The following is a 27914-nucleotide window of genomic DNA, read 5'->3' as shown; positions in this document are numbered from 1 at the left end:
ATTGCCCTGATATTTGGTGAGTGTATTACCCTGGATGTCTAGTTGATAAAACTAGCCCTGGGCCACTTTTTGGAAAATAGGCAAATTCGGAACCACAATAAAGGAACTAAATAGAAGCTCAGGGCGATAATTTGGCTGTCAACACTCAACAGCCATGTGGCTCATATCATTACTAATAGGGACATATCAGTTTAGGGACACAACAATTAGGAAGACAAGAATAATAATTTCATTGTAATATAACTACAATACCCATAACTGAAAATGGTATTTTCCCCCTAATATTACAAGAATGATGGAATGGAAGAAGAATTCAGAATTCAGAGCTCTTTTGAGAAGCGCTGGAAGAATGTTACTGTCTTGGAAAGCTAGTGACTGTAAGAAAAAAACAATATAACTTCACAATTTTATGGTAAATTCTCACAAGAATGTATTAAAAAATTTAGTGTCGATGTTAAGATGCCTGTGACTTCACTGATTTATGCATGTGCTCTTCTTTCCCAAATTAACTATGACAGCAATCTTTGCTGTAGTGTCTGTGTTAAATATGGAGAACTTCTAAAATTACTTTTTCTTGTCATGCTGGTAATAAAAGCTCTTCGATCTTCGGCCTTCGATCTTCGTTTTGTATACTACCAGACAAGAGACGTCCATTTCGGCGTCTCATCTACTCCATGTAATGTTTCAATTGTAGATTAAGTTTACCAAAGTTGATCTGTTTGTTGCATTTTTTATGTTAACAATAGAACTGTGCGTTGTCACTGTATCTTATATGATGTCAACAAAACTGTCCCTTACGGAGTCAGTATACTTTTGTGGATTGACAGGCCTGACCCTGGACTTTTAATTTTGACGTCTGCCGTAAAATGAATGTGCCAAAGCGACGCAAGATGGGAAAATTATTGCGTCATTTGTAATTTTAGGGGGCCAATGTCGCAAGGCCGTGGCCTCGGCAGAACACTGACCCGGTATCTGTTTTGTAGAAGTAGTGAGTCAATGTACCCAGTATCTGTTTTGTAGAAGTAGTGAGTCAATGTACCCAGTATCTGTTGTGTAGAAGTAGTGAGTCAGTGTACCCGGTATCTGTTGTGACATTTCATTTCATTTCACATTCTTCATTTTTAGCACAACTGAACTGAGGTTCAGTAGTGCTATAGGGATCACCCGGCGTCTGTCTGTCTGTCTGTCTGTCTGTGTGTGTGTGTGTGTGTGTGTGTGTGTGTGTGTGTGTGTGTGTGTGTGTGTGTGTGTGTGTGTGTGTGTGTGGATGTGTGTGTGTGTGTGTGTAAACAACTTAAAGTAAAAAACCACTGAACCAATTGCCATGATATGTGGTGGGTTCATTACCTTGGGTGTCTAGTTGGGAAATTGTTCAAATCAAAATGATTGCATCACAGGTGTGTGATTTGGGTCAAAAAATGTGATTTTTGGTCAAAAAACTTAAACTCAGAAACTACTGGGCAGATTGGTGCGAAATTTGGTGGGAACATTCTTAAGGGGGTGTAAAGTAAGATTTGTTCATGACATGATGATTCTATCAGTGATAAGCAAATTAGGGCTAAAAATGTGTCTTTTTGGTTAAAAATCTATAATTCCAAAGCTACTGAGCAGATTAGGCTGAAATTTAAACTTTCAAAAGGGAATATATCTAGGGATGTATAGACAAAGAAATATTAAGCATACAAAGATTCCATGAGTGATATGCAAATTAGGTGTAAAAATGTTCATTTTTGGTCAAAAACTTATATCTCAAAATGTACTTGGTCAACGAGTCTGAAACTTGGTGAGATGTTTCTGAAAGTGTTATTCTGCAGATTTTCTTCAAAACATTTTGACAAAATTGGCAATAGCAACCATGACCACACCCTTAGCAACAACCAAATGGCAGTATATTATGGTCAAATAACAACATCATCTGGTAGGCAAATGAGTAAACATTCAAAAAAACTATGCAAATACCCTAGCAACCATGAACACACCCATAGCAACAGCCAAACGGGTGTGTATTTCACAAAGATAACAACAGGGATTAATAGACAATTGAATAAACAATCAAAAAATGTATGTAAATTTGCCTAGCAACAAGACCACACCCATAGCAACAGCCAAATAATCACATATATTGCAAAGATAACAACATGGTTGGATTGGCAACTGGACAGTCATTCAGCAAATGAACACTTATTGTTAGCATGGACTACCATATGGATAAACATTTTTAAAAACTACAGTTGTGCTACGACGCCATTGGCGGTATTTTATTTACATTTTATGTCTTTGTTTCTGGTTCAGAGTGTTGAATAAGTACTATCAACCTGATTTTCCGTGTTTTACTGGCAGTTATGCAAATCTTACTTGTCATGGTCCGTCGTCCCCCACCAGCACCACATCATTACCAGTTATAAACTTTATCGAAAACACAGCTAAAAAGGTACATGTGCATAAAGGTAAAAAAGATAAAATGCCTAATAATGATAAAACATAGGTTGGAAATGTATTAGAGGTGTGAATGTTTATATCTACTGCTATATACTTAGGGTTTTTATCGGGTTAATGAAATAAAAACATTCGCTTATGTCTCTTTGTCCCTACCAATTATGAAACAAAACAACAAGTCAGTTAACCATTGTATACCTAGGATTCTTCTGAAGCCAAGAGTGTTAAAGGATGTATCGACAAGAACTATGTCAACGAGGATACTTGGCCAAGAGATAGCTGCGCCAATATGTATATCACCATCAGCGTATCATGGTATGGCACATCCAGACGGAGAAGTTGCTACAGCTACAGGTAGGAATATAAATGATATTATGCAAGGATAAATTTCCCTCAATAATCCCTACCAAATTATCAAGAAACTCCCACAGGAAGATTTATGGAAAATTATTGCCCATTAATGTGTTACTTTTCCACAAAAAATATCTGAACGTATGTCCCTTTCCCGAAATTCTGAAGTGAAAGGTCAAAGGTCAAATGAACTTATATAGAGTCATACAATAGTGTTAATCATCATCTAACAATGAAGTTATATTATACATACTTTATAGAGTTATTACTATGTACTGGAGACCTCAATGTGTATCAAATGCTGAAATTATAAGCCTGGTCTGTAGCTAAACTAGCCTGGTCTGTAGCAATGCTGAAAAAGCCTGGTCTGTAGCTGAAATAGCCTGGTCTGTAGCAATGCTGAAAAAGCCTGCCCTGGTCTGTAGCAATGCTGAAATAGCCTGGTCTGTAGCAATGCTGAAATAGCCTGGTCTGTAGCTGAAATAGCCTGGTCTGTAGCAATACTGAAAAAGCCTGCCCTGGTCTGTAGCAATGCTGAAATAGCCTGGTCTGTAGCAATGCTGAAATAGCCTGCCCTGGTCTGTAGCAATGCTGAAATAGCCTGGTCTGTAGCAATGCTGAAATAGCCTGCCCTGGTCTGTAGCAATGCTGAAATAGCCTGGTCAGTAGCAATGCTGAAATAGCCTGCCGTGGTCTGTAGCAATGCTGAAATAGCCTGCCGTGGTCTGTAGCAATGCTGAAATAGCCTGCCGTGGTCTGTAGCAATGTTGAAATAGCCTGGTCTGTAGCTGAAATAGCCTGGTCTGTAGCAATGCTGAAATAGCCTGCCCTGGTCTGTAGCAATGCTGAAATAGCCTGGTCAGTAGCAATGCTGAAATAGCCTGTCGTGGTCTGTAGCAATGCTGAAATAGCCTGGTCTGTAGCAATGCTGAAATAGCCTGCCGTGGTCTGTAGCAATGCTGAAATAGCCTGGTCTGTAGCAATGCTGAAATAGCCTGGTCTGTAGCAATGCTGAAATAGCCTGTCGTGGTCTGTAGCAATGCTGAAATAGCCTGGTCTGTAGCAATGCTGAAATAGCCTGCCGTGGTCTGTAGCAATGCTGAAATAGCCTGGTCTGTAGCAATGCTGAAATAGCCTGGTCTGTAGCAATGCTGAAATGGCCTGGTCTGTAGCAATGCTGAAATAGCCTGGTCTGTAGCAATGCTGAAATAGCCTGGTCTGTAGCAATGCTGAAATAGCCTGGTCTGTAGCAATGCTGAAATAGCCTGGTCTGTAGCAATGCTGAAATAGCCTTCTGTGGTCTGTAGCAATGCAGAAATGGCCTGGTCTGTAGCAATGCTGAAATAGCCTGGTCTGTCGCTGGTCTGTAGCTGGTCTGTAACATTTTTATATGTGAATCATGATGACCAGTTGTCTTTTCACCAAAAAATATATCCTTAAGAGATCTTAAAATGGACAGATGTTTTGGAACCTATCAATCACATGGCGGTAATGTAGTGGAGTAGGAGGGGGAGTGACTGGGGTAGGGAGTGACTGGGGTAGGGAGTGAGATGGGGTAGGGACAGGACAATCTGATTAAAATCTGATCTGGTGAAAGCTTCTGGATGCCTTTATTTACCTCTGTTTCCATCGTTTTGTGTCGTTTGTTTTCTTCCAAGTGGGAAGGCAGCAATCACTCAGAACAGAACAAACGACACAAAACGATGGAAACAGAGGTAAATAAAGGCATCTAGCCACTTTCACCACATCAGATTTTAATCAGATTGGGGTAGGGAGTGACTGGGCTAAGGAGTAACTGGGGTAGGGAGTGACTGGGATAGGGAGTGAGATGGGGTAGGGAGTGACTGGGGTAGGGAGTGACCGGGGTAGGGAGTGAGATGGGGTAGGGAGTGACGGCTAAGGAGTGACTAGGGTAGGGAGTGAGATGGGGTAGGGAGTGACTTGGATAGGGAGTGGGATAGGGTAGGGAGTGAGATGGGGTGGGGAGTGACTGGGATAGGGAGTGACTGGGGTAGGGAGTGACTGGGGTAGGGAGTGACTGGGTAGGGAGTGAGGTTGGGTAGGGAGTTACTGGGGTAGGGAGTGAAATGGGGTAGGGAGTGAGATGGGGTAGGGAGTGACTGGGGTAGGGAGTGAGATGGGGTAGGGAGTGACTGGGTAGGGAGTGAGATGGGGTAGGGAGTGACTGGAGTAGGGAGTGAGATGGGGTAGGGAGTGACTGGGGTAGGGCGTGAGATTGGGTAGGTAGTGAGATGGGCAGGGAGTGACTGGGGTAGGGAGTGAGATTGGGTAGGGAGTGAGATGGGGCAGGGAGTGACTGGGGTAGGGAGTGACTGGGGTAGGGAGTGAGATGGGGTAGGGAGTGACTGGGTAGGGAGTGACTGGGGTAGGGAGTTACTGGGGTAGGGAGTGAGATGGGGTAGGGAGTGACTGGAGTAGGGAGTGACTGGGGTAGGGAGTGACTGGGGTAGGGAGTGAGATGGGGTAGAGAGTGACTGGGGTAGGGAGTGACTGGGGTAGGGAGTGAGATGGGGTAGGGAGTGACGGGTAGGGAGTGAGATGGGGTAGGGAGTGACGGGTAGGGAGTGAGATGGGGTAGGGAATGACTGGGGTAGGGAGTGAGATGGGGTAGGGAGTGATTGGGGTAGGGAGTGAGATGGGGTAGGGAGTGACTGGGGTAGGGAGTGACTGGGGTAGGGAGTGAGATTGGGTAGGGAGTGAGATGGGGCAGGGAGTGACTGGGGTAGGGAGTGAGATGGAGTAGGGAGTGACTGGGATAGGGAGTGACTGGGGTAGGGAGTGAGATGGGGTAGGGAGTGACTGGGGTAGGGAGTGAGATGGGGTAGGGAGTGAGATTGGGTAGGGAGTGACTGGGGTAGGGAGTGAGATGGGGTAGGGAGTGACTGGGGTAGGGAGTGAGATGGGGTAGGGAGTGATTTGGGTAGGGAGTGAGATGGGGTAGGGAGTGACTGGGGTAGGGAGTGAGATGGGGTAGGGAGTGAGATTGGGTAGGGAGTGACTGGGGTAGGGAGTGAGATGGGGTAGGGAGTGACTGGGGTAGGGAGTGAGATGGGGTAGGGAGTGATTTGGGTAGGGAGTGAGATGGGGTAGGGAGTGACTGGGGTAGGGAGTGACTGGGGTAGGGAGTGAGATTGGGTAGGGAGTGAGATGGGGCAGGGAGTGACTGGGGTAGGGAGTGAGATGGGGTAGGGAGTGACTGGGGTAGGGAGTGACTGGGGTAGGGAGTGAGATGGGGTAGGGAGTGACTGGGGTAGGGAGTGAGATGGGGTAGGGAGTGACTGGGGTAGGGAGTGACTGGGGTAGGGAGTGAGATGGGGTAGGGAGTGACTGGGGTAGGGAGTGACTGGGGTAGGGAGTGAGATGGGGTAGGGAGTGACTGGGGTAGGGAGTGACTGGGGTAGGGAGTGACTGGGGTAGGGAGTGAGATGGGGTAGGGAGTGACTGGGGTAGGGAGTGAGATGGGGTAGGGAGTGACTGGGGTAGGGAGTGACTGGGGTAGGGAGTGAGATGGGGTAGGGAGTGACTGGGGTAGGGAGTGACTGGGGTAGGGAGTGAGATGGGGTAGGGAGTGACTGGGGTAGGGAGTGACTGGGGTAGGGAGTGACTGGGGTAGGGAGTGAGATGGGGTAGGGAGTGACTGGGGTAGGGAGTGACTGGGGTAGGGAGTGAGATGGGGTAGGGAGTGACTGGGGTAGGGAGTGACTGGGGTAGGGAGTGACTGGGGTAGGGAGTGACTGGGGTAGGGAGTGAGATGGGGTAGGGAGTGAGATGGGGTAGGGAGTGACTGGGGTAGGGAGTGACTGGGGTAGGGAGTGGTGTGTTTTTCTCAAAATATATTCCATACATAATTGCAGCTGCTGCCAACATGAACACAATCATAGTACTTAGTTCAGAATCCAACAAATCTTTAGAGGAAGTAAGTGCTGCAACACCAAACAGCAACAAATGGTTGGCAATCTATATTTGGCCAACCAGAGAAGTTTCAAGAGATATGGTAAAGCGAGCTGAGAAGGCAGGCTTTAAAGCAATCGTTGTCACAGTTGACATTGCTCAACTTGGAGTAAAGAGAAGATTGGAATATTTTGGTGGACATTCTAAGTTAATGATTCCTCCTTTAGGAAGCCTGAAAAGATACTTTGCCAAGGTAATTAATAGCATCGTAATTCATATCGTAGAGGGCGCTGTGATGGCATTTACACTCCTCATAGTCAATGGAAATATGCACGTAAGATATGATGATATTTGGTAACATACCACATAGAAGATAGTCTATTAGCGCATCATGTCGTTTGAGAAGCCATATTTTAGACTGAACAACATGATGCATCTCACAGTCGACAGGAAAGGATGCTACATAATTGACATGTCTCACAACATTAAGGATACAGTACTACCTCTGAATGATGGAAAATAATTGTACAAACAAACAATTATCACTTCAAGGTACATGCTTACATTCAAACAAGTTCAGCTTGTCTTGTCAATCAGTCCTTTATTCAGTACTACTGTGGCCACTGGCCTTATGTACAAACGTTTACATTATTGTCATATCAGACACTAGAAAGCTATAGTCACTGGCCTTAATGTACAAATGTTTACAATTGTCATATCAGACACTAGAAAGCTATAGTCACTGGCCTTATGTACAAATGTTTACAATTGTCATATCAGACACTAGAAAGCTATAGTCACTGGCCTTTATGTACAAATGTTTACAATTGTCATACCAGACACTAGAAAGCTATTAGTCACTGGCCTTATGTACAAACGTTTACAATTGTCATATCAGACACTAGAAAGCTAAAGTCACTGGCCTTATGTACAAATGTTTACAATTGTCATATCAGACACTAGAAAGCTATAATCACTGGCCTTATGTACAAACGTTTACAATTGTCATATCAGACACTAGAAAGCTATAATCACTGGCCTTATGTACAAACGTTTACAATTGTCATATCAGACACTAGAAAGCTATAGTCACTGGCCTTATGTACAAACGTTTACAATTGTCATATCAGACACTAGAAAGCTATAATCACTGGCCTTATGTACAAATGTTTACAATTGTCATATCAGACACTAGAAAGCTAAAGTCACTGGCCTTATGTACAAATGTTTACAATTGTCATATCAGACACTAGAAAGCTATAATCACTGGCCTTATGTACAAACGTTTACAATTGTCATATCAGACACTAGAAAGCTAAAGTCACTGGCCTTATGTACAAATGTTTACAATTGTCATATCAGACACTAGAAAGCTATAGTCACTGGCCTTTATGTACAAATGTTTACAATTGTCATATTAGGCACTAGAAAGCTATAGTCACTGGCCTTATGTACAAATGTTTACAATTGTCATATCAGACACTAGAAAGCTATAGTCACTGGCCTTATGTACAAATGTTTACAATTGTCATATCAGACACTAGAAAGCTATAGTCACTGGCCTTTATGTACAAATGTTTACAATTGTTATATCAGACACTAGAAAGCTATAGTCACTGGCCTTATGTACAAATGTTTACAATTGTTATATCAGACACTAGAAAGCTATAGTCACTGGCCTTATGTACAAATGTTTACAATTGTCATATCAGACACTAGAAAGCTATAGTCACTGGCCTTATGTACAAATGTTTACAATTGTCATATCAGACACTAGAAAGCTATAATCACTGGCCTTATGTACAAATGTTTACAATTGTCATATCAGACACTAGAAAGCTATAGTCACTGGCCTTATGTACAAATGTTTGCAATTGTCATATCAGACACTAGAAAGCTATAGTCACTGGCCTTATGTACAAATGTTTGGAATTGTCATATTAGGCACTGAAAGCTAAAGCTTACAAACAAGTTGTTGTCTTTCAAAATCCTTAAAAAACTAACTCAAAATCCTTTTTAGTTTTTTGATAAAGCCTTCACATACAATATTAAAACATTAAATATTTGTATCAATTGTTACATGCCCCATTCTTTTGATTAATAGCTGAAAAATGTATATCATCCTGTAGGAAGGAAAGTGTATGTATATCATCCTGTAGGAAGGAAAGTGTAAGTAATACCAAAACAGCAAATGTTGCAAGAAATTTACACTACTTTCATATATTATGTTAGCTTTCAGGGTCTGAAAACAAACATCCAGAAGAATTAGACTATGGTGACCCTTCTGCTACATGGGAAGATATCACATGGTTACAGTCTGTGACATCATTACCGATAGTACTTAAAGGCATTTTGACTGTAGAGGATGCTGTTTTGGCAGCCAAACATGGTGTCCAGGGAATAATTGTTTCAAATCATGGAGGTAGACAGTTAGATGGGGTATCAGCTACGGTGAGTTTATGACAGCATACCCAAATATAATAATTTACATGTTGTCACTTATGTACTCATTTTTTCCATTGAAATAAGGTTATTAATTAGACTTCCTTTTCAGTTTTGTCCAAACAATTTGGACTAATAAATTAGGATCATTGAAAGTTTACAGTAAAAAGATAATTTTCTAAATTTAGGTCCTCTCTTTTGACAACATGTTACACAGGAATCAAATCTGAGAATTGCCAAAAGGAAATTTTCCATTGTATGTTTTAATTTAAATGGACAACAAAGGATTTGAATTGAATTGAATTAAATTGAACATGATATATTTAAGGATCAAGTGTTTATTCAATGTAGAGGGAATTGCAGAGTTTTCAATTCAGTGTAGAGGGAATGTTAACCAGACTTGTAGAGTTTTCAATTCAATGTAGAGGGAATGTTAACCAGACTTGTAGAGTTTTCAATTCAATGTAAACCTGGGAATGTTAACCAGACTTGTAGAGTTTTCAATTCAGTGTAGAGGGAATGTTAACCAGACTTGTAGAGTTTTCAATTCAATGTAAACCTGGGAATGTTAACCAGACTTGTAGAGTTTTCAATTCAGTGTAGAGGGAATGTTAACCAGACTTGTAGAGTTTTCAATTCAATGTAGAGGGAATGTTAACCAGACTTGTAGAGTTTTCAATTCAATGTAAACCTGGGAATGTTAACCAGACTTGTAGAGTTTTCAATTCAGTGTAGAGGGAATGTTAACCAGACTTGTAGAGTTTTCAATTCAATGTAGAGGGAATGTTAACCAGACTTGTAGAGTTTTCAATTCAATGTAAACCTGGGAATGTTAACCAGACTTGTAGAGTTTTCAATTCAATGTAGAGGGAATGTTAACCAGACTTGTAGAGTTTTCAATTCAATGTAGAGGGAATGTTAACCAGACTTGTAGAGTTTTCAATTCCGTGTTCATTGACACTGTAGATAGATGTCTTACCAGATGTCGTCAAAGCTGTTGGCAATAAACTTGAAGTTTACATAGATGGTGGTGTGAGAACAGGGACCGATGTATTGAAAGCATTGGCTTTAGGTGCAAAGGCAGTATTTGTTGGTCGGCCTGTGATTTTTGGACTAGCGTATAAGGTAGGTTTCATACCCAAACACATTAACTTAGTAGTGTACATATTGTGTTACTATGGAGAATGACTAACACGTGATCATCTGATATCAATGACATGTGTAATCACTCTGACAAAGTGAAAATGGAGTCTTTACATATTTCATATTAAAGTTAAAAGAAAAACATGTTTAGGAAAGGATTACAGCTTATAATGTAAAAAGACGATATACCGTCTTTTATAATTCGTTTTAAATCAGAAATTAATATTACAATATTGTCTGTCTGTGTTCCTCCATTTGTCAGGAATTCTAATAAATTATACCTTGACCAATGTACACAATTATACAACATTTATTATGATTTCAGAAATTCGTATGTTGCCCAGAGACACACAGTGTCCAGGGAATAATTAGTGAAGTAATTAGCTAAAACAAAGCATTTGTGTTTACCCAAAGACACACAGGGGCATACACTAAAACAAAGCATTGTGTTGCCAAAAGACTCATGGGGCATACGCTAAAACAAAGCATTTGTGGTACAAAAAATAAAAAGCAAAGAAATGGACAATGTTAAGTTTTCTACAACAGTGCTATATGAATGTGAATATAAAACACCTGTTCTATCTGCTAACCTCCCCTCTATGTCAATTTTGTTGGCGCAGTTTTCATGTCCAAAGCCATAACTCAGACATGCTTGAACAGCCCACCCCCACCCCCATACCCGACCCATCCTTTATTGTTGAATGGTTTATTCCATCACGTCATCTTGAAGAGTAGGCATGTCCCATGTCCAACGAGGAGATAACATGAGTAGGCATGCTCCATGTCCAACGAGCAGACACAACATTTCTAAGTCTGTTTGATTTAGGTTCACAAGTGTTGTTGCATGATCAGAGTAGTGATATCAAGAAAATGACAACATAAACTGCCAGTTCCTTAAAACCCAATCATAGCGGGAACTATGTCATTCTCAATGACTTGATCAATAATGTAACACACCTGTACTCTCTACCAACCTCCCCTCTATGTCAATAATGTAACACACTTGTACTCTCTACCAACACCCCTCTATTTCAATAATGTAACACACCTGTACTCTCTACCAACCCCCCTCTATTTCAATAATGTAACACACCTGTACTCTCTACCAACCTCCCCTCTATGTCAATAATGTAACACACCTGTACTCTCTACCAACCTCCCCTCTATTTCAATAATGTAACACACCTGTACTCTCTACCAGCCTCCCCTCTATGTCAATAATGTAACACACCTGTACTCTCTACCAACCTCCCCTCTATGTCAATAATGCAACACACCTGTACTCTCTACCAACCTCCCCTCTATTTCAATAATGTAACACACCTGTACTCTCTACCAACCTCCCTGCTATTTCAATAATGTAACACACCTGTACTCTCTACCAGCCTCCCCTCTATGTCAATAATGTAACACACCTGTACTCTCTACCAACCTCCCCTCTATGTCAATAATGCACCAAACCTGTACTCTCTACCAACCTCCCCTCTATTTCAATAATGTAACACACCTGTACTCTCTACCAACCTCCCCGCTATTTCAATAATGTAACACACCTGTACTCTCTACCAACCTCCCCTCTATATCAATAATGTAACACACCTGTACTCTCTACCAACCTCCCCTCTATTTCAATAATGTAACACACCTGTACTCTCTACCAACCTCCCCTCTATTTAGTCCCCGCGGACGAAGTCCAGAACGGGGACTTATGGATTGGGTTCTGTCTGTCCGTCCGTGCGTCCGTCCGTGCGTCCGTCCGTCCGCAGCCGTTTCTTGGAGATGCCTGTACCGATTTTTTTTCAAACTTGGTACAGGGGCAACATGCTATGGCATACATATGCACGTCAATTTGTTTTATGATATGCCATTTTGTTTGCGAATTTTCCCTGTCTAAAGCCACAACTCAGACATGCTTGAACAGATCTCATTCAAAATTGGTATTAGGACAGTGTTCTATGACATACATGTGCATATCCATTTTCATTGTGATACGATCCAATATGGCTGCCTGGCAGCCATTTTGTTTGTGATTTTTCTATGTCCAAAGCCATAACTCAGGCATGCTTGAACAGATCTCATTCAAAGTTGGTATTAGGACAGAGTTCTATGACATACATGTGCATATCCATTTTCGTTGTGATACGATCCCCCATACCCGACCCATCCTTTATTGTTGTAGGCATGTTCCATGTCCAACAAACAGACACAACATACCTAAGTCTGTTTGATTTAGGTTCACAAGTGTTGTTGCGTGATCAGAGTAGTGATAATTCCTTAAAACCCAATCATAGCGGGGACTATGTCATTCTCAATGACTTGTTTAATAATGTAACACACCTGTACTCTCTACCAACCTCCCCTCTATTTCAATATTGTAACACACCTGTACTCTCTACCAACCTCCCCTGTTCACTAGGTTCAGTAGTGCTGTAGGCACCGAGAAATGTGTGTGTGTGTGTGTGTGTGTGTTTGGTGGGGACATTACTTAGGGTGTCTAGATGGAAAATTGTTCAAATGAAAGTGATTGCATCAGAGATGTGCGTTTTGGTTCAAAAAATGTTATTTTTGGTAAAAAACTTAAACACCAAAACTATTGAGCAGAATGGCCTGAAATTTGGTAGGAACGTTCTTTAGGGGTGTAAATTATGATTTGTTCATGACATGATGATTCCAACTGCAATATGCAAATTAGGGTTTAAAATGTATCTTTTTAGTCAATTAATTCCAAATCTTCTCTCCAGATTGGACTGCATCGGGGGGGGGGGGGGGGGGGGGGGTATACATGAAGAAGTATTAAGCATATAATGATCTTGTGAGTGATATGCAAATTAGGTGTAAAAATGTGAATTTTGGTAAAAATTTGTAACTCAAAAAGTTCTTCGTCAGTGGGACTGAAATTTGATGAGATGTTTCAAAAAATGTATGCAAATATGTCTAGCAACAAGACCACGCCCATAATAACAGTCAAATGAATTGCAAAGATTACAACCGGGTTGGATAGGCAACTTGATAGTCATCAGTAAATGAACATGTATACCTAGCATGATGGCTCACCATGTGAATATACATTTTTTTAAAACTGTACAGTTGTGCTACAATGCCATTGTGCTAGTTTTAAATGTTTACCCACATGCTGATCCATGCTAGGTATAAGTGTTCATTTGCTGAATGACTATCCAGTTGCCTATCCAACCCTGTTGTTATCTTTGCAATATGCACAATCATTTGGCTGTTGCTATGGGTATGGTATTGTTGCTAGGCACATTTACATGTATTTTTTGATTGTTTATTCATTTGTCTATTAATCCCTGTTGTTTTCTTTGTGAAATACACCACTGTTTGGCTGTTGTTATGGGCATGGGCATGGCCATGGTTGTTAGGGATATTTGCATACATCTTTTGAATGTTCACTCACTTGCCTACCAGATGATGATGTTATATGACCAAAAGATACTGCCATTTGGTTGTTGCTAAGGGTATAGTCATGGTTGCTAGGGCCAATTGTGTCAAAAAAAATTTCTCGTACTTTTTGAGATATGTTTTTGACCAAAATCCACATTTTTACACCTAATTTCCACATTACTGATGATTATATGCTTAATATTTCTTCATATATACACCCATAGATTAATCCCCACCAAATTTCTGCCTAATCTGCTGAGTAGTTATGGAATTAAAGATTTTTGACCAAAAAGACACATTTCTATAACTACTTTGTATATCACAGATGGGATCTTTATGTCCTGAACAGTGCTTAATCTAAATACCCCAAAAAATGTTCCCACCAAATTTCAGACCGATCTGCCCACTATTTTTTAGCAGAACTGAACTAATAAAGTTCAGTAGTGCTATAGACATGGCAAAGTGTCTGTCTGTCCGTCTGTCTGTCTGTGTGTGTGTGTGTGTGTGTGTGTGTGTGTGTGTGTGTGTGTGTGTTTGTGTGTAAACAACTTAAAGTCAAAAACTGCTGGACTGATTGCCATGATATTTAGTCCCCGCTGGACGAAGTCCGGACGGGGACTTATGGATTGGGTTCCGTCTGTCCGTGTGTCTGTCCGCCCATCTGCAGCCGTTCCTTGGAGATGCCTGGACCAATTTTTTTCAAACTTGGTACAGGGACAACATGCTATGGCATACATATGCACGTCAATTTGTTTTATGATACGATCCAATATGGCCGCCTAGCAGCCATTTTGTTTGCGAATTTTCCCTGTCCAAAGCCATAACTCAGACATGCTTGAACAGATCTCATTCAAAGTTGGTATTAGGACAGTGTTCTATGACATATATGTGCATATTCAATGTTGTTGTGATACAATCCGATGTGGCTGCCTGGCAGCCATTTTATTTGCAAATTTTCCATGTCCAAAGCCATAACTCAGACATGCTTGAATAGATCTCATTCAAAGTTGGTATTAGGACAGTGTTCTATGACATACATGTGCATGTTCATTGTTATCATGATACGATCCAATATGGCTGCCTGGCAGCCATTTTGTTTGCGAATTTTCCATGTCCAAAGCCATAACTCAGACATGCTTGAACAGATCTCATTCAAAGTTGATATTAGCACAGTGTTCTATGACATACATGTGCATATCCATTTTCGTCGTGATACAATCCGATATGGTTGCCTGGCAGCCATTTTGTTTGCGAATTTTCCCTGTCCAAAGCCATAACTCAGACATGCTTGAATAGATCTCATTCAAAGTTGGTATTAGCACAGTGTTCTATGACATACATGTGCATATCCATTTTAGTCGTGATACAATTCAATATGGTTGCCTGGCAGCCATTTTGTTGGCGCAGTTTTAATGTCCAAAGCCATAACTCAGACATGCTTGAACAGAGTAGTGATATCAAAAACAACCATATGAGGCCAAACAACATTAACCAGGTTTGAAATGACAACATAAACTGCCAGTTCCTTAAAACCCAATCATAGCGGGGACTTGTCATTTTCAATGTATTTCCTTGTGTGTATAGTTGAGAAATTGTTCAAATCAAAATGATCTTACTACCGATACGTGATTTGAGTTACAAAATGATTTTTGTCAAAAAACTTAAACTCAAAAACTACTGGGCAGATCAGTCTGAAATTTGGTGGGAAAATTCTCAAGGGTGTTTAGATTAAGAATTGTTGATGATGATCCCATCAGTGATATGAAAATTAGGGCTAAAAGTGTTTTTTTGGTCAAAAATCTTAAATTCCAGAACTATTGAGCAGATTGAGCTGAAATTTAATGAGGATGCATCTAGGGGTGTATAGATGAAGAATTATTAAGCAAATAATGTTCTCATCAGTGATATGCAAATTAGGTGTGAAAATGTGAATTTTGGTCAAAAATTTATTTCTAAAAGTATTTGTCAGTGAGACTGAAGTGTTATTCTGTAAAATTTCTTATAAACATTTTGGCACAAATGCCCTAGCAACCATGACCACGCCCTTAGCAACAACCAAATGGCAGTATATTTTGATTAAATAACATCAGCAGGTAGGCAAGTGAGTAACCATTCAAAAAATGTATGCAAATATCCCTAGCCACCATGAACCACACCCATAGCAACAGCCAAATTCACAAAGATAACAACATGAATTCTCAGACAAGTGAACAAATATTCAAAAAGTGTATGCAAATATGCCTAGCAACAAGACCACGCCCATAGCAACAGCCAAATGATCACATATATTGCAAAGATAACAGGGATTAATAGACATGAATAAACATTCAAAACATGTATGTAAATGTGCCTAGCAACAAGACCATGCCCATAGCAACAGCCATATGATCACATATATTGCAAAGATAACAACAGTGTTAGATAGGCAAATGGATAATTATTCAGCAAATGAACACCTACATAGATCAGCAGGTGGATAAACATTGTTAAAACTGTACAGTTATGCTACAACACCATTGACGTTATTTTTGAGTTTTAGTTTTTCAACCAAATAACACACTTTTGACCCAAACAAGACTTTATCATGTATGTAGCATAAATGAACCTGTTTTAATCATAGACTGTCTGTGATTTAATTCAACTGTGCTAAAAACAGCGTTTCCAAGCAACCTTAAACAGAGGTTAATCTTGATGCCATTGTCATTGAGATGTGAAGTAACCCATAAAAAATCAATAAAACAATAACCTTTAATTTTTAGACTGAGTGAAAGCATTTTCTTACACCACAAATCATCTTTTTTGACCCAAAACACATGTCTCTGATGCAATCATTTTCATTTGAACACACACACACACACACACACACACACACACACACACACATACACACACACACACACACACACACACACACACACATTTATCCATGCCTATAGCCCTACTTAACCTAGTTCAGTTGTGCTTAAAAAAGCGATGGTATATACTGACCAATAGCTCACTTGTTCTCTTCCAGGGTGCTGATGGGGTAAAACAGGTACTTCAGATTTTACGTGATGAACTAAATCTTTCAATGGCATTAACTGGTGAGTTGCATGGACAGGCATACATTGACAGACAAAACAAATAGTATATATCTGACACCTATTAAAAAGTTATAACAGTGGAATACCTTTCACAAGTGACTTGGGGTTTGTATTTCTATACACAGGACCATTTCCATATAAGGGACCGGTCAGTTTCTCCAGCCTGGGGGGGGGGGGGGGGGGGTTGAGGCGGTGGATTCTTAAATCGGCCCGACAAAAAGTCACTGACCCCCCCTATCTGTAAAACCCAAAACAGGCTGACCCCCCTATCACTTAATTCTAAAACATGATGACCCCCCCCCCCCCCATATATGATATTCGCATGAGTGATAGGTATTTTTTGATCGTGACTCAGTGTGGACTGCTTGACTGTCTTGCATCTACTTTATAAGATCCCGGGTTAGCACTATCATAATTATAATTATTGACTACACAGGGTAAATATATTTGAAAAGGAGTTTAATAGCATCTTGACAGTGAAAGGTAGGGGCAAAGCTTGTGAAGGGAATATGTACAGCTGTCATGGGGGGCCTGGGGGGTCCTAGGGGGTCTCCCCCTAGAAGCCCAGGAGGTTTCTAACTCTGAAAAGTCAATTTTGAGACTATTCAGACATTTTTAGAAAATCATTTCCAAGCTTTACAAGACAGCACCAACATGTAAAAAGCAACTACATAAGGTTGAAATATTTTTGAAATATAGTTTGATAGGATCTTGACAGTAAGAGGTAGGGGAGAGATCTTGAGACTGGGATGTGTACACCTCATGGGGGGGGGGGTCCTAGGGGGTCTCCCCCTAGAAGCCCTGGAGGTTTTTTCCCTGAAAAGTCAATTTTGAGACTATTCAGACCCTTTCAGACAATAATTTCCAAGCCTTACAAGACAACACCAACATGTAAAAAACAACTACATAGGGTTGAAATACTTTTGAAATATACTTTGATAGCATCTTGACAGTAAGAGGGGAAGAGCTTGAGACTGGGATATGTCCACCTCATGCATATTTACCCTGTGTAGTCATGGGTCTGAGGGGGTCTCCCTCTAGAAGCCCTGAAGGATTTTTACTCTTATAGCCAATATTTACGCTATTTAGACCCTTCAAGCAATAACTTAATCCATGCTGTACAAGACAGCAAGTATCAGAAACTATTCTTTATAACTTACACTAAGGGTTGAAATATGTTCTTAAAAAGTTAAATGGCATCATTATATACATGTAGGTCAGCACATCTAATGGTAGTGTCATTGGTAGGGGAGATTTGGAGATTAAGGCAATTTTAGACTATCTTGGCAAACATTTCACATCTTGAAAAGACAATATCATCTCAAATTAGAATAGGGTGAAAATATTTAAGCAAAGTTTAATACCATTATGACAGTAAAAAGGTTGTTGGTACATCTGATTGTTGGTTGAGTGCATGAGTGACCTCTGGGGGTGAGGAAGTCCTTGGGGTTTTCCCCCTGGCAGATATGGAGTTTTTTGCTTGAGATACTAAGGCAATGTTTAGGTTATTCATAACCTTTGAGGTAATATTTCCAAGCTTCGAAAAGTTAAGTAAACCTAAATGTACGTTTTAAATGAGTTTCCTATATCACATAAAATAGACATGTAACATTAGTATAGGGGCATTAATATATGTATAATAAAGTCACCGGTATGTTAGAGAACTTTAGGTGGTCATACCTAGTGTATAATAGAAACTGGAATCTGATGAGATGTGGTGATTTGTAGTGTCAATAAGTTCACTTTTGCCCCAAACTGCAATATAAGTGAAGCATTGATTGTGAAACAGCCAAGCATTTACATGACATGTTCTGTAACTAGTGCGGTAGCTAGGTAATACATGTATATGTATATGTATAGTTATGTTTGAACTAATAAGTAATATTAAAGAATTCATGTAAGAAACAGGGACAAGAACAAATATTGACATGTACCACATTTCAGACAAGGCTATATGCCGTTGTAGAAAGGATTTTTTTCTTCCATCACAATCCAAAACACAATCATGCATCTTGAAGACTATATAAATCAAACTAAATGGCCAAAAATGTTCATCATCTTGCTAGATCAAATAATTTACAAAGGTTATAACACACGAGCAGTTCAAAGTTTTGAGCTTGGATCTTTTTTGGTCAACGATCCTCATCAGAATGACAAATTCCATGGTTACAGCTGACCACTAGGTGGCAGTTATTCTTGTTGCTAGACGATTCAGGCTATTCTGCTCACTGTGAAGGTGAAGTCGCTACTGAGGGCAATAGCCCAAATAGGACATCGGGCATTCAGCCTCGATTATATGCCACCTTGCAGAAACAGAGCATTGAGAAGAAAGCCTGACATCTAGCAACTAAACTAGGTGGCAGTATGATCAGCCAATTGTAGTAGTGTTATGTACAATGTATTGTCAAGAAACTGTATTAGATCTACAGGAAACACAACATCTCAGTAGCAGTCAAACTACATAACACCCTACAATACACTTTAGTCTCATTCAAGGATATGAAAATGCCTGAACATGGCTGTGGTGTGATATACAAAGTACCTTGTAAGGACTGTGATCAAGTGTATATTGGTAAATCTAATTGAGAAGACAATTGAAAACCAAGATAGAGGAACATCGCAAATCATAACATTGATTGCGACTCTGTTTCCATTATTGAGACATCCCCACAACTTTAATCATAACATTGATTGCGACTCTGTTTCCATTATTGAGACATCCCCACAACTACAATCATAACATTGACTGCGACTCTGTTTCCATTATTGAGACATCCCCACAACTTTAATCATAACATTGACTGCGACTCTGTTTCCATTATTGAGACATCCCCACAACTACAATCATAACATTGACTGTGACTCTGTTTCCATTATTGAGACATCCCCACAACTTTAATCATAACATTGACTCATCATCATTAATTAAAGTCGATTTCTTCCCCCTGACGGGGGGTCACCAACTGTCCTTCTTTCCATGTGGCAATCACATTCCTCCACCTCTGCCTGTTCCCATAGTCATTGATGTTTAATCCAATCTGTTTACATTGTCCTTCCACCATACTCCTCCATGTCAGCTTTGGTCGCCCTCTCATCACCCATGTTTCTGCCGCATATGTCATAACCGGCCTCACACATGCCTTGTAAATCCGACCTTTCATTGCTAGAGTTAGCCTACAACCACATAGTATGGATTCAAGGTCTCTGAACTTCCTCCATCCCAGTCCCACTCTTTTTGTCACTGCAAGCTCACTGCCTCCTGCACCATCTAAGGTATCACCCAGATAACAGAACTCTTTCACTCGGTCCAGTTCCTGCAGCCTTTCACTTACAGCACTTGCATGCTCCGGGTTATCACCAATAAACTCTCCGCCTCGTAGGCATTTCCAACACTCATAATCTGTTGCCATCACACTTGTCACTCTCCTTACTCCTGCACACCTTCCATGAATCCATTTCCTGCACTTCGTACACAGTATCGAATTTCTCATTACTCTCCTATGACAAATCCCACATGGGTCAATCTTTGCTTTTGCCCTGACTTCATTGCCTGCTGCACACTCCATGATCTTCGTCTTTCCCATGTTCACTTTCAGACCCTTTCCTTCGAAAGCACATCTCCAAGCAGTAAATAGCCTCTCCAGTTCCTCCATGGACTCTGCGATCAACACCAGGTCATCTGCATAGAGAAGCTCGAACAACTCCCCCTTTCGCACCTCTTCAGACAGCACATCTACAACTACTGCAAACAGAAGTGGCGAAAGTGCTGACCCCTGATGTACACCCACTCCTACCCTAAATTCATCAGACAACCCTGATCCCACTCTGACTCTGGTCTTTGCATTCTCGTACAGCTTCATAACCGCTCTAACCAACACTTCCGGTACCATTCTCTTTCTCAAAGCCCACTCTATCACACTCCGTGGCACTCGATCAAAGGCTTTCTCCAAGTCTACAAAACACATCCACAGCTTCTTCCGTTTCTCCAGGTAACGCTCCTGCACTCTTCTTACAATAAATATTGCATCAGTTGTGCCCCTCCCTGGCATAAAACCATATTGCATTCAATCGATCTTGACTATTGCCCTCAGTCTGCTTTCAATTGCCCTTTCCACTACTTTCATTCCATGCTCCAACAGCTTCACTCCTCTATAAGACCCACATTCCATTGGATTACCTTTTCCTTTAAAGATCGGCACCAGGATGCTGCACTTCCACTCCTCTGGTATACTACTCCCTTCCAAAATTTTATTCGCCACCTCCACCAATACTTGCCAACCATGATCCGATGCCATCAAATACTCTTTTGTTATTCCAGATGGACCACCTGCCTTTCCATTTCTCATGTTCTTCAGAGCTTGGTCTATTTCTTTCCTATCAAACAATTTTACTGGTCCCTCAATTGGGTTAGCTTCAGCTAACCCGTCCCATGCATTTTCCACATTCATTATGCCCTCCATATGCTCCTTCCATACCATTTTCTTTTCTTCTTCCTCAAATACTATCCGCCCATTCTTGTCTTTTAGGCATCCTCCCCCACAAACATCAGTATTCTCTTTCTTAATCATTCGAATTTTCCTGAAGATGCTGTTCCTATCTCCTTCTAACTGCTGGATCTCATCTTTTGCAGCCTTTTTCATCGCTGTTGCTACTTCCTTTCTAGCTCTCTTTTTATCTTTCCTATACAGGCTCTTATTCTCTTCAGTTGGGTCCTTCTTCCACCTTAGAAAACTTTCCTTCTTTTTACTTATCGCACCTTGCACCTTGTCATCCCACCACCATGTTAGACCATGTGGTGGCTTTCCCTTGCTAACCCCACATACTTCCTGTGCTGACTGTACAGCACATTTTCTGTACTTGCTCCACGCATCAAGTTCTTCACATTCCTTATATAATACATTCATCCTTTCCTCAAATTTCTCTCTTACTGTTTTGTCCTGCAGCTTCCAGATTTTAACCCGTTTCACCTGAGGTCTTTTCCTCACTCTCCTCCTTATTTCTAGTTTATCCACATCAGCTACCACCAGGCTATGCTGGAGCTCACCTGGTATCACCTTTATATTCCACACCTTTCGTCTGTGCGTCTGCTGCATCAAGATAAAATCAATCTCTGTTTCAGATCCTCCAGACCTGAACGTTGCTTTATGCTTCTTCTTGAACCAAGTGTTCAGAGTCACCAAGCTAGCCTCTGTGCAGAATTCAAGTAATCTTCGACCACCAGTATTTCTGGCACCAATGCCATAACCTCCATGAACTCCATCAAAACCATCAGACCTAGCACCCACATGTCCATTGAAGTCCCCACCTATTAGTAGAATCTCTGTGGATCTTGCTAGATCCACTTCCAATCTTAACTTCTCATAGAATTCGTCTTTCATAGCCTCATCAAGTCCTGCTTGTGGGGCATACCCACAGACCACTCTCACCAGCTGCTTTCCAAACAACATCACAAGAGCAACCAGCCTATCATTGACCCTTCTGACATCCATTACCTTCTCAACTAGTTCTTCTTTTACCATAATGCCAACTCCAGCCGCCCCCTCACTACCTGACCAAAAAAGCTTGTATCGACAACCCTTAGCCCCAATGAATCTGGCACCACCTCCTTTCCACCTCACCTCCTGTACACAGCACACATCCACCCTCCTTCTCATTAACTCTGCGACTCTGTTTCCATTATTGAGACATCCCCACAACTTTAATCATAACATTGACTGTGACTCTGTTTCCATTATTGATACATCCCCACAACTACAATCATAACATTGACTGTGACTCTGTTTCCATTATTGAGACATCCCCACAACTACAATCATAACATTGACTGCGACTCTATTTCCATTATTGAGACATCCCCACAACTACAATCATAACATTGACTGTGACTCTGTTTCCATTATTGAGACATCCCCTCAGCTACAATCATAACATTGACTGTGACTCTGTTTCCATTATTGAGACATCCCAACAACTTTAATCATAACATTGACTGTGACTCTATTTCCATTATTGAGACATCCCCACAACTACAATCATAACATTGACTGTGACTCTGTTTCCATTATTGAGACATCCCCACAACTACAATCATAACATTGACTGTGACTCTGTTTCCATTATTGAGACATCCCCACAACTTTAATCATAACATTGACTGTGACTCTGTTTCCATTATTGATACATCCCCACAACTTTAATCATAACATTGACTGTGACTCTGTTTCCATTATTGATACATCCCCACAACTTTAATCATAACATTGACTGTGACTCTGTTTCCATTATTGAGACATCCCCTCAGCTACAATCATAACATTGACTGCGACTCTGTTTCCATTATTGAGACATCCGCACAACTTTAATCATAACATTGACTGTGACTCTGTTTCCATTATTGAGACATCCCCTCAGCTACAATCATAACATTGACTGCGACTCTGTTTCCATTATTGAGACATCCGCACAACTTTAATCATAACATTGACTGTGACTCTGTTTCCTTTATTGAGACATCCCCACAACTTTAATCATAACATTGACTGCGACTCTGTTTCCATTATTGAGACATCCCCACAACTACAATCATAACATTGACTGCGACTCTGTTTCCATTATTGAGACATCCCCACAACTTTAATCATAACATTGACTGTGACTCTGTTTCCTTTATTGAGACATCCCCTCAGCTACAATCATGACATTGACTGCGACTCTGTTTCCATTATTGAGACATCCCTTCATGATTTCCCTAAGAAGATCAGGCAGGTTAATAACATCAAGATCTCAAGATCAAAAGAGACGGTGGCATTGAACTACCTGGCATCTACAATTGGCTGATCATACCGCCACCTAGTGGTCAGTTGTAACTATAGAATTTGTCATTCTGATGAAGATCTTCCACTAAAACAGATTGCAAGCTCAGTGCTACAAACTTTGAACTGTTTGTGTCAAAATTATTTTAACTCAAAGTAGAATCATCTTAATATACAAGCATGTTCCTGGTTCCTTTCAAAATCTGATATCTCATCACCATGGTTTCAAGGAAGCCATTGATCTGTTATGTTTTTGATTTGTGGTCGTTTTGAAGTACAATATATATAAATGTTTGGATTATTTTATATCAATTTGTATTCTCATATTAAGTACTTATCCCCATATTTCTTCTCAATTTCAACTAAAGAATGATTTGGAGTTTTCTTGAATGAAGTAACACTAAAAGTTTTAATATATTCATTTCTGAGGCAGATTAAATTAAATATTCTAAAATTTGTCAGCTATGGATTTTGTGGCTGAGGAGATAAGCAAGATGATTAATTACGTGATTCTTCTTTTTACACGACACTACACCCAAGTGTTTTAAGAAAACCAGACTTATTGTGATTATTTTATGATTTACAGGTTGCAGTCAACTTGAAGATATCACACCCTCACTCCTCATGAAAAGTGTATACCACTCCAAGCTGTGAAAAAAGATTATGAAAAAATACTAAAACGTGGAATACTACACACAAATCTATGTTGTACATCATTTTATTAGCACAACTGAACTGAAAAGGTTCAGTAGTGCTATAGGGATCGCTAAGTGTTTGTCTGTCTCTGTGTGTGTGTGTGTGTGTAAACAACTTAAAGTAAAAAACTGCTGGACAGATTGCTTTGATATTTGGTGGTTGTGTTACTTTGGGTGTCTAGTTGGTAAATTGTTCAAATCAAAATGATCGCATGAGAGATGTGCGTTTTGGATAAAAAAATGTGATTTTTGGTCAAAAAACTTAAACTCAAAAACAACTGGGCAGATTGGGCTGAAATTTGGGTTAGATATTCTTCAGGGTGTGTTTACTAAGAGTTGTTCATGACATGATGATTCCATCAGTTATATGCAAATTAGGGCTAAAAATGTGTCTTTTTGGTTAAAAATCTGTAATTCCAAAACCCCTGAGCAGATTGGGCTGAAATTTAATGGGAATGCATATTTTTGGTCAAAAACTTATATCTCAAAAAGTATTTGGTCAATGAGTCTGAAACTTGTGAGATGTTTCTGAAAGTGTTATTCTATGTCATTGCTTTTCCTCAAAAATCTTCAACTGTGAAATTACCTAGTAGGTTGAGCTTAACTTTGTTGAGAATGTTTAGATTTGTCCTCATTGATAGCTGATATAGTGAGAACAGTACATTGTTAATTAGCTATAATGTTTACTTTACTATTTCCTCTGGTGGTAAAGTGTTTAGCATGGCCAGTTTGGTTTATGACTTGATTATGCAATATGCTGTTTCATCACCTACCCATATATACTGAATGTAGCTTGTGTTTAAAATATTACAATAAGACAACAAGAAAGGTATTGGTATGACTTGGTTCCAAATTGATTTTAAAAAATAAAGAAGTACAAAACCGTGTAGACACATCACTTTAAAGTTTGATTAGGATGTTGCTATATTTGTCTTGATTAAGTACACTTCCAACATAGGATGGCTGGATTATGATGATGGAAATTAGGTATGGTTAAAACTTTAAATCTTCAAAAAATTATATATCCATCATTGCCCTGACCATGAAGTTGTGCGACAATGCTATATTTGCGCTATTTTTTACATCATGCAATTGTTCATTGACTTTATGACAAGATTATATTACCACATCCAATCGTTATAAAAGTAAATTACAATAAATTACAATAACCATGTTGTTTGTGATTACCTAACTATTCTATGTTACCTATAACTATTCTCTGTTACCTATAACTAGTCTCTGTTACCTATAACTAGTCTCTATTACCTATAACTAATCTCTGTTACCTATAACTAATCTCTGTTACCTATAACTAATCTCTGTTACCAATAACTAGTCTCTGTTACCAATAACTAGTCTCTGTTACCTATAACTAGTCTCTGTTACCAATAACTAGTCTCTGTTACCAATAACTAGTCTCTGTTACCAATAACTAGTCTCTGTTACCTATAACTAGTCTCTGTTACCTATAACTAGTCTCTGTTACCAATAACTAGTCTCTGTTACCAATAACTAGTCTCTGTTACCTATAACTAGTCTCTGTTACCTATAACTAATCTCTGTTACCTATAACTAATCTCTGTTACCTATAACTAGTCTCTGTTACCTATAACTATTCTCTGTTACCAATAACTAGTCTCTGTTACCTATAACTAGTCTCTGTTACCTATAACTAGTCTCTGTTACCAATAACTAGTCTCTGTTACCTATAACTAGTCTCTGTTACCTATAACTAGTCTCTATTACCTATAACTTGTCTCTGTTACCTATAACTATTCTCTGTTACCTATAACTAGTCTCTGTTACCTATAACTAGTCTCTGTTACCTATAACTAGTCTCTGTTACCTATAACTAGTCTCTGTTACCAATAACTAGTCTCTGTTACCTATAACTAGTCTCTGTTACCTATAACTAGTCTATGTTACCAATAACTAATCTCTGTTACCTATAACTAGTCTCTGTTACCTATAACTAATCTCTGTTACCAATAACTAGTCTCTGTTACCAATAACTAATCTCTGTTACCTATAACTAATCTCTGTTACCAATAACTAATCTCTGTTACCTATAACTAATCTCTGTTACCTATAACTAATCTCTGTTACCTATAACTAATCTCTGTTACCTATAACTAATCTCTGTTACCAATAACTAGTCTCTGTTACCTATAACTAATCTCTGTTACCAATAACTAGTCTCTGTTACCTATAACTAATCTCTGTTACCTATAACTAGTCTCTGTTACCTATAACTAGTCTCTGTTACCTATAGCCAGTCTCTGTTACCAATAACTAGTCTCTGTTACCAATAACTAATCTCTGTTACCTATAACTAGTCTCTGTTACCAATAACTAATCTCTGTTACCAATAACTAATCTCTGTTACCAATAACTAATCTCTGTTACCAATAACTAATCTCTGTTACCTATAACTAGTCTCTGTTACCTATAACTAGTCTCTGTTACCTATAACTAGTCTCTGTTACCAATAACTAATCTCTGTTACCTATAACTAGTCTCTGTTACCTATAACTAATCTCTGTTACCAATAACTAGTCTATGTTACCAATAACTAATCTCTGTTACCTATAACTAGTCTATGTTACCTATAACTAATCTCTGTTACCAATAACTAGTCTCTGTTACCAATAACTAGTCTCTGTTACCTATAACTAATCTCTGTTACCAATAACTAATCTCTGTTACCTATAACTAATCTCTGTTACCTATAACTAATCTATGTTACCTATAACTAATCTCTGTTACCAATAACTAGTCTCTGTTACCTATAACTAATCTCTGTTACCTATAACTAGTCTCTGTTACCTATAACTAGTCTCTGTTACCTATAACCAGTCTCTGTTACCAATAACTAATCTCTGTTACCTATAACTAATCTCTGTTACCTATAACTAGTCTCTGTTACCAATAACTAATCTCTGTTACCAATAACTAATCTCTGTTACCAATAACTAATCTCTGTTACCAATAACTAATCTCTGTTACCAATAACTAATCTCTGTTACCTATAACTAGTCTCTGTTACCTATAACTAATCTCTGTTACCAATAACTAGTCTCTGTTACCAATAACTAGTCTCTGTTACCTATAGCCAGTCTCTGTTACCAATAACTAGTCTCTGTTACCAATAACTAATCTCTGTTACCTATAACTAGTCTCTGTTACCAATAACTAATCTCTGTTACCAATAACTAATCTGTTACCAATAACTAATCTCTGTTACCAATAACTAATCTCTGTTACCTATAACTAGTCTCTGTTACCTATAACTAGTCTCTGTTACCTATAACTAGTCTCTGTTACCAATAACTAATCTCTGTTACCTATAACTAGTCTCTGTTACCTATAACTAATCTCTGTTACCAATAACTAGTCTATGTTACCAATAACTAATCTCTGTTACCTATAACTAGTCTCTGTTACCTATAACTAATCTCTGTTACCAATAACTAGTCTCTGTTACCAATAACTAGTCTCTGTTACCTATAACTATTCTCTGTTACAATAACTAATCTCTGTTACCTATAACTAATCTCTGTTACCTATAACTAATCTCTGTTACCTATAACTAATCTCTGTTACCTATAACTAATCTCTGTTACCAATAACTAGTCTCT

The 27914-nt window shown here is 39.5% G+C and overlaps 1 protein-coding gene across 1 annotated transcript in view; it reads left to right on the top strand.

Moving 5' to 3' along the window:
- Positions 1 to 25404, top strand: part of LOC144451148 (2-Hydroxyacid oxidase 2-like) — a 30540-nt gene extending 5136 nt beyond the window's left edge. The window contains exons 2-7 of the mRNA XM_078141929.1: positions 2639 to 2790; positions 6663 to 6952; positions 8932 to 9150; positions 10108 to 10266; positions 16700 to 16769; positions 24168 to 25404. Coding sequence (XP_077998055.1) covers positions 2639 to 2790; positions 6663 to 6952; positions 8932 to 9150; positions 10108 to 10266; positions 16700 to 16769; positions 24168 to 24235 — 958 coding nt within the window. The 3' untranslated portion in view covers positions 24236 to 25404. The remainder of the gene's footprint in view (positions 1 to 2638; positions 2791 to 6662; positions 6953 to 8931; positions 9151 to 10107; positions 10267 to 16699; positions 16770 to 24167) is intronic.
- The last annotated feature ends 2510 nt before the right edge of the window (positions 25405 to 27914 follow it).

Source organism: Glandiceps talaboti, chromosome 21 (assembly GCF_964340395.1).
Source record: "Glandiceps talaboti chromosome 21, keGlaTala1.1, whole genome shotgun sequence".
In the NCBI taxonomy this organism is placed as follows: Eukaryota; Metazoa; Hemichordata; class Enteropneusta; family Spengelidae; genus Glandiceps; species Glandiceps talaboti.
Note: the sequence above shows the minus strand (reverse complement) of the source record. Positions and strands in the feature narration are given on the sequence as shown.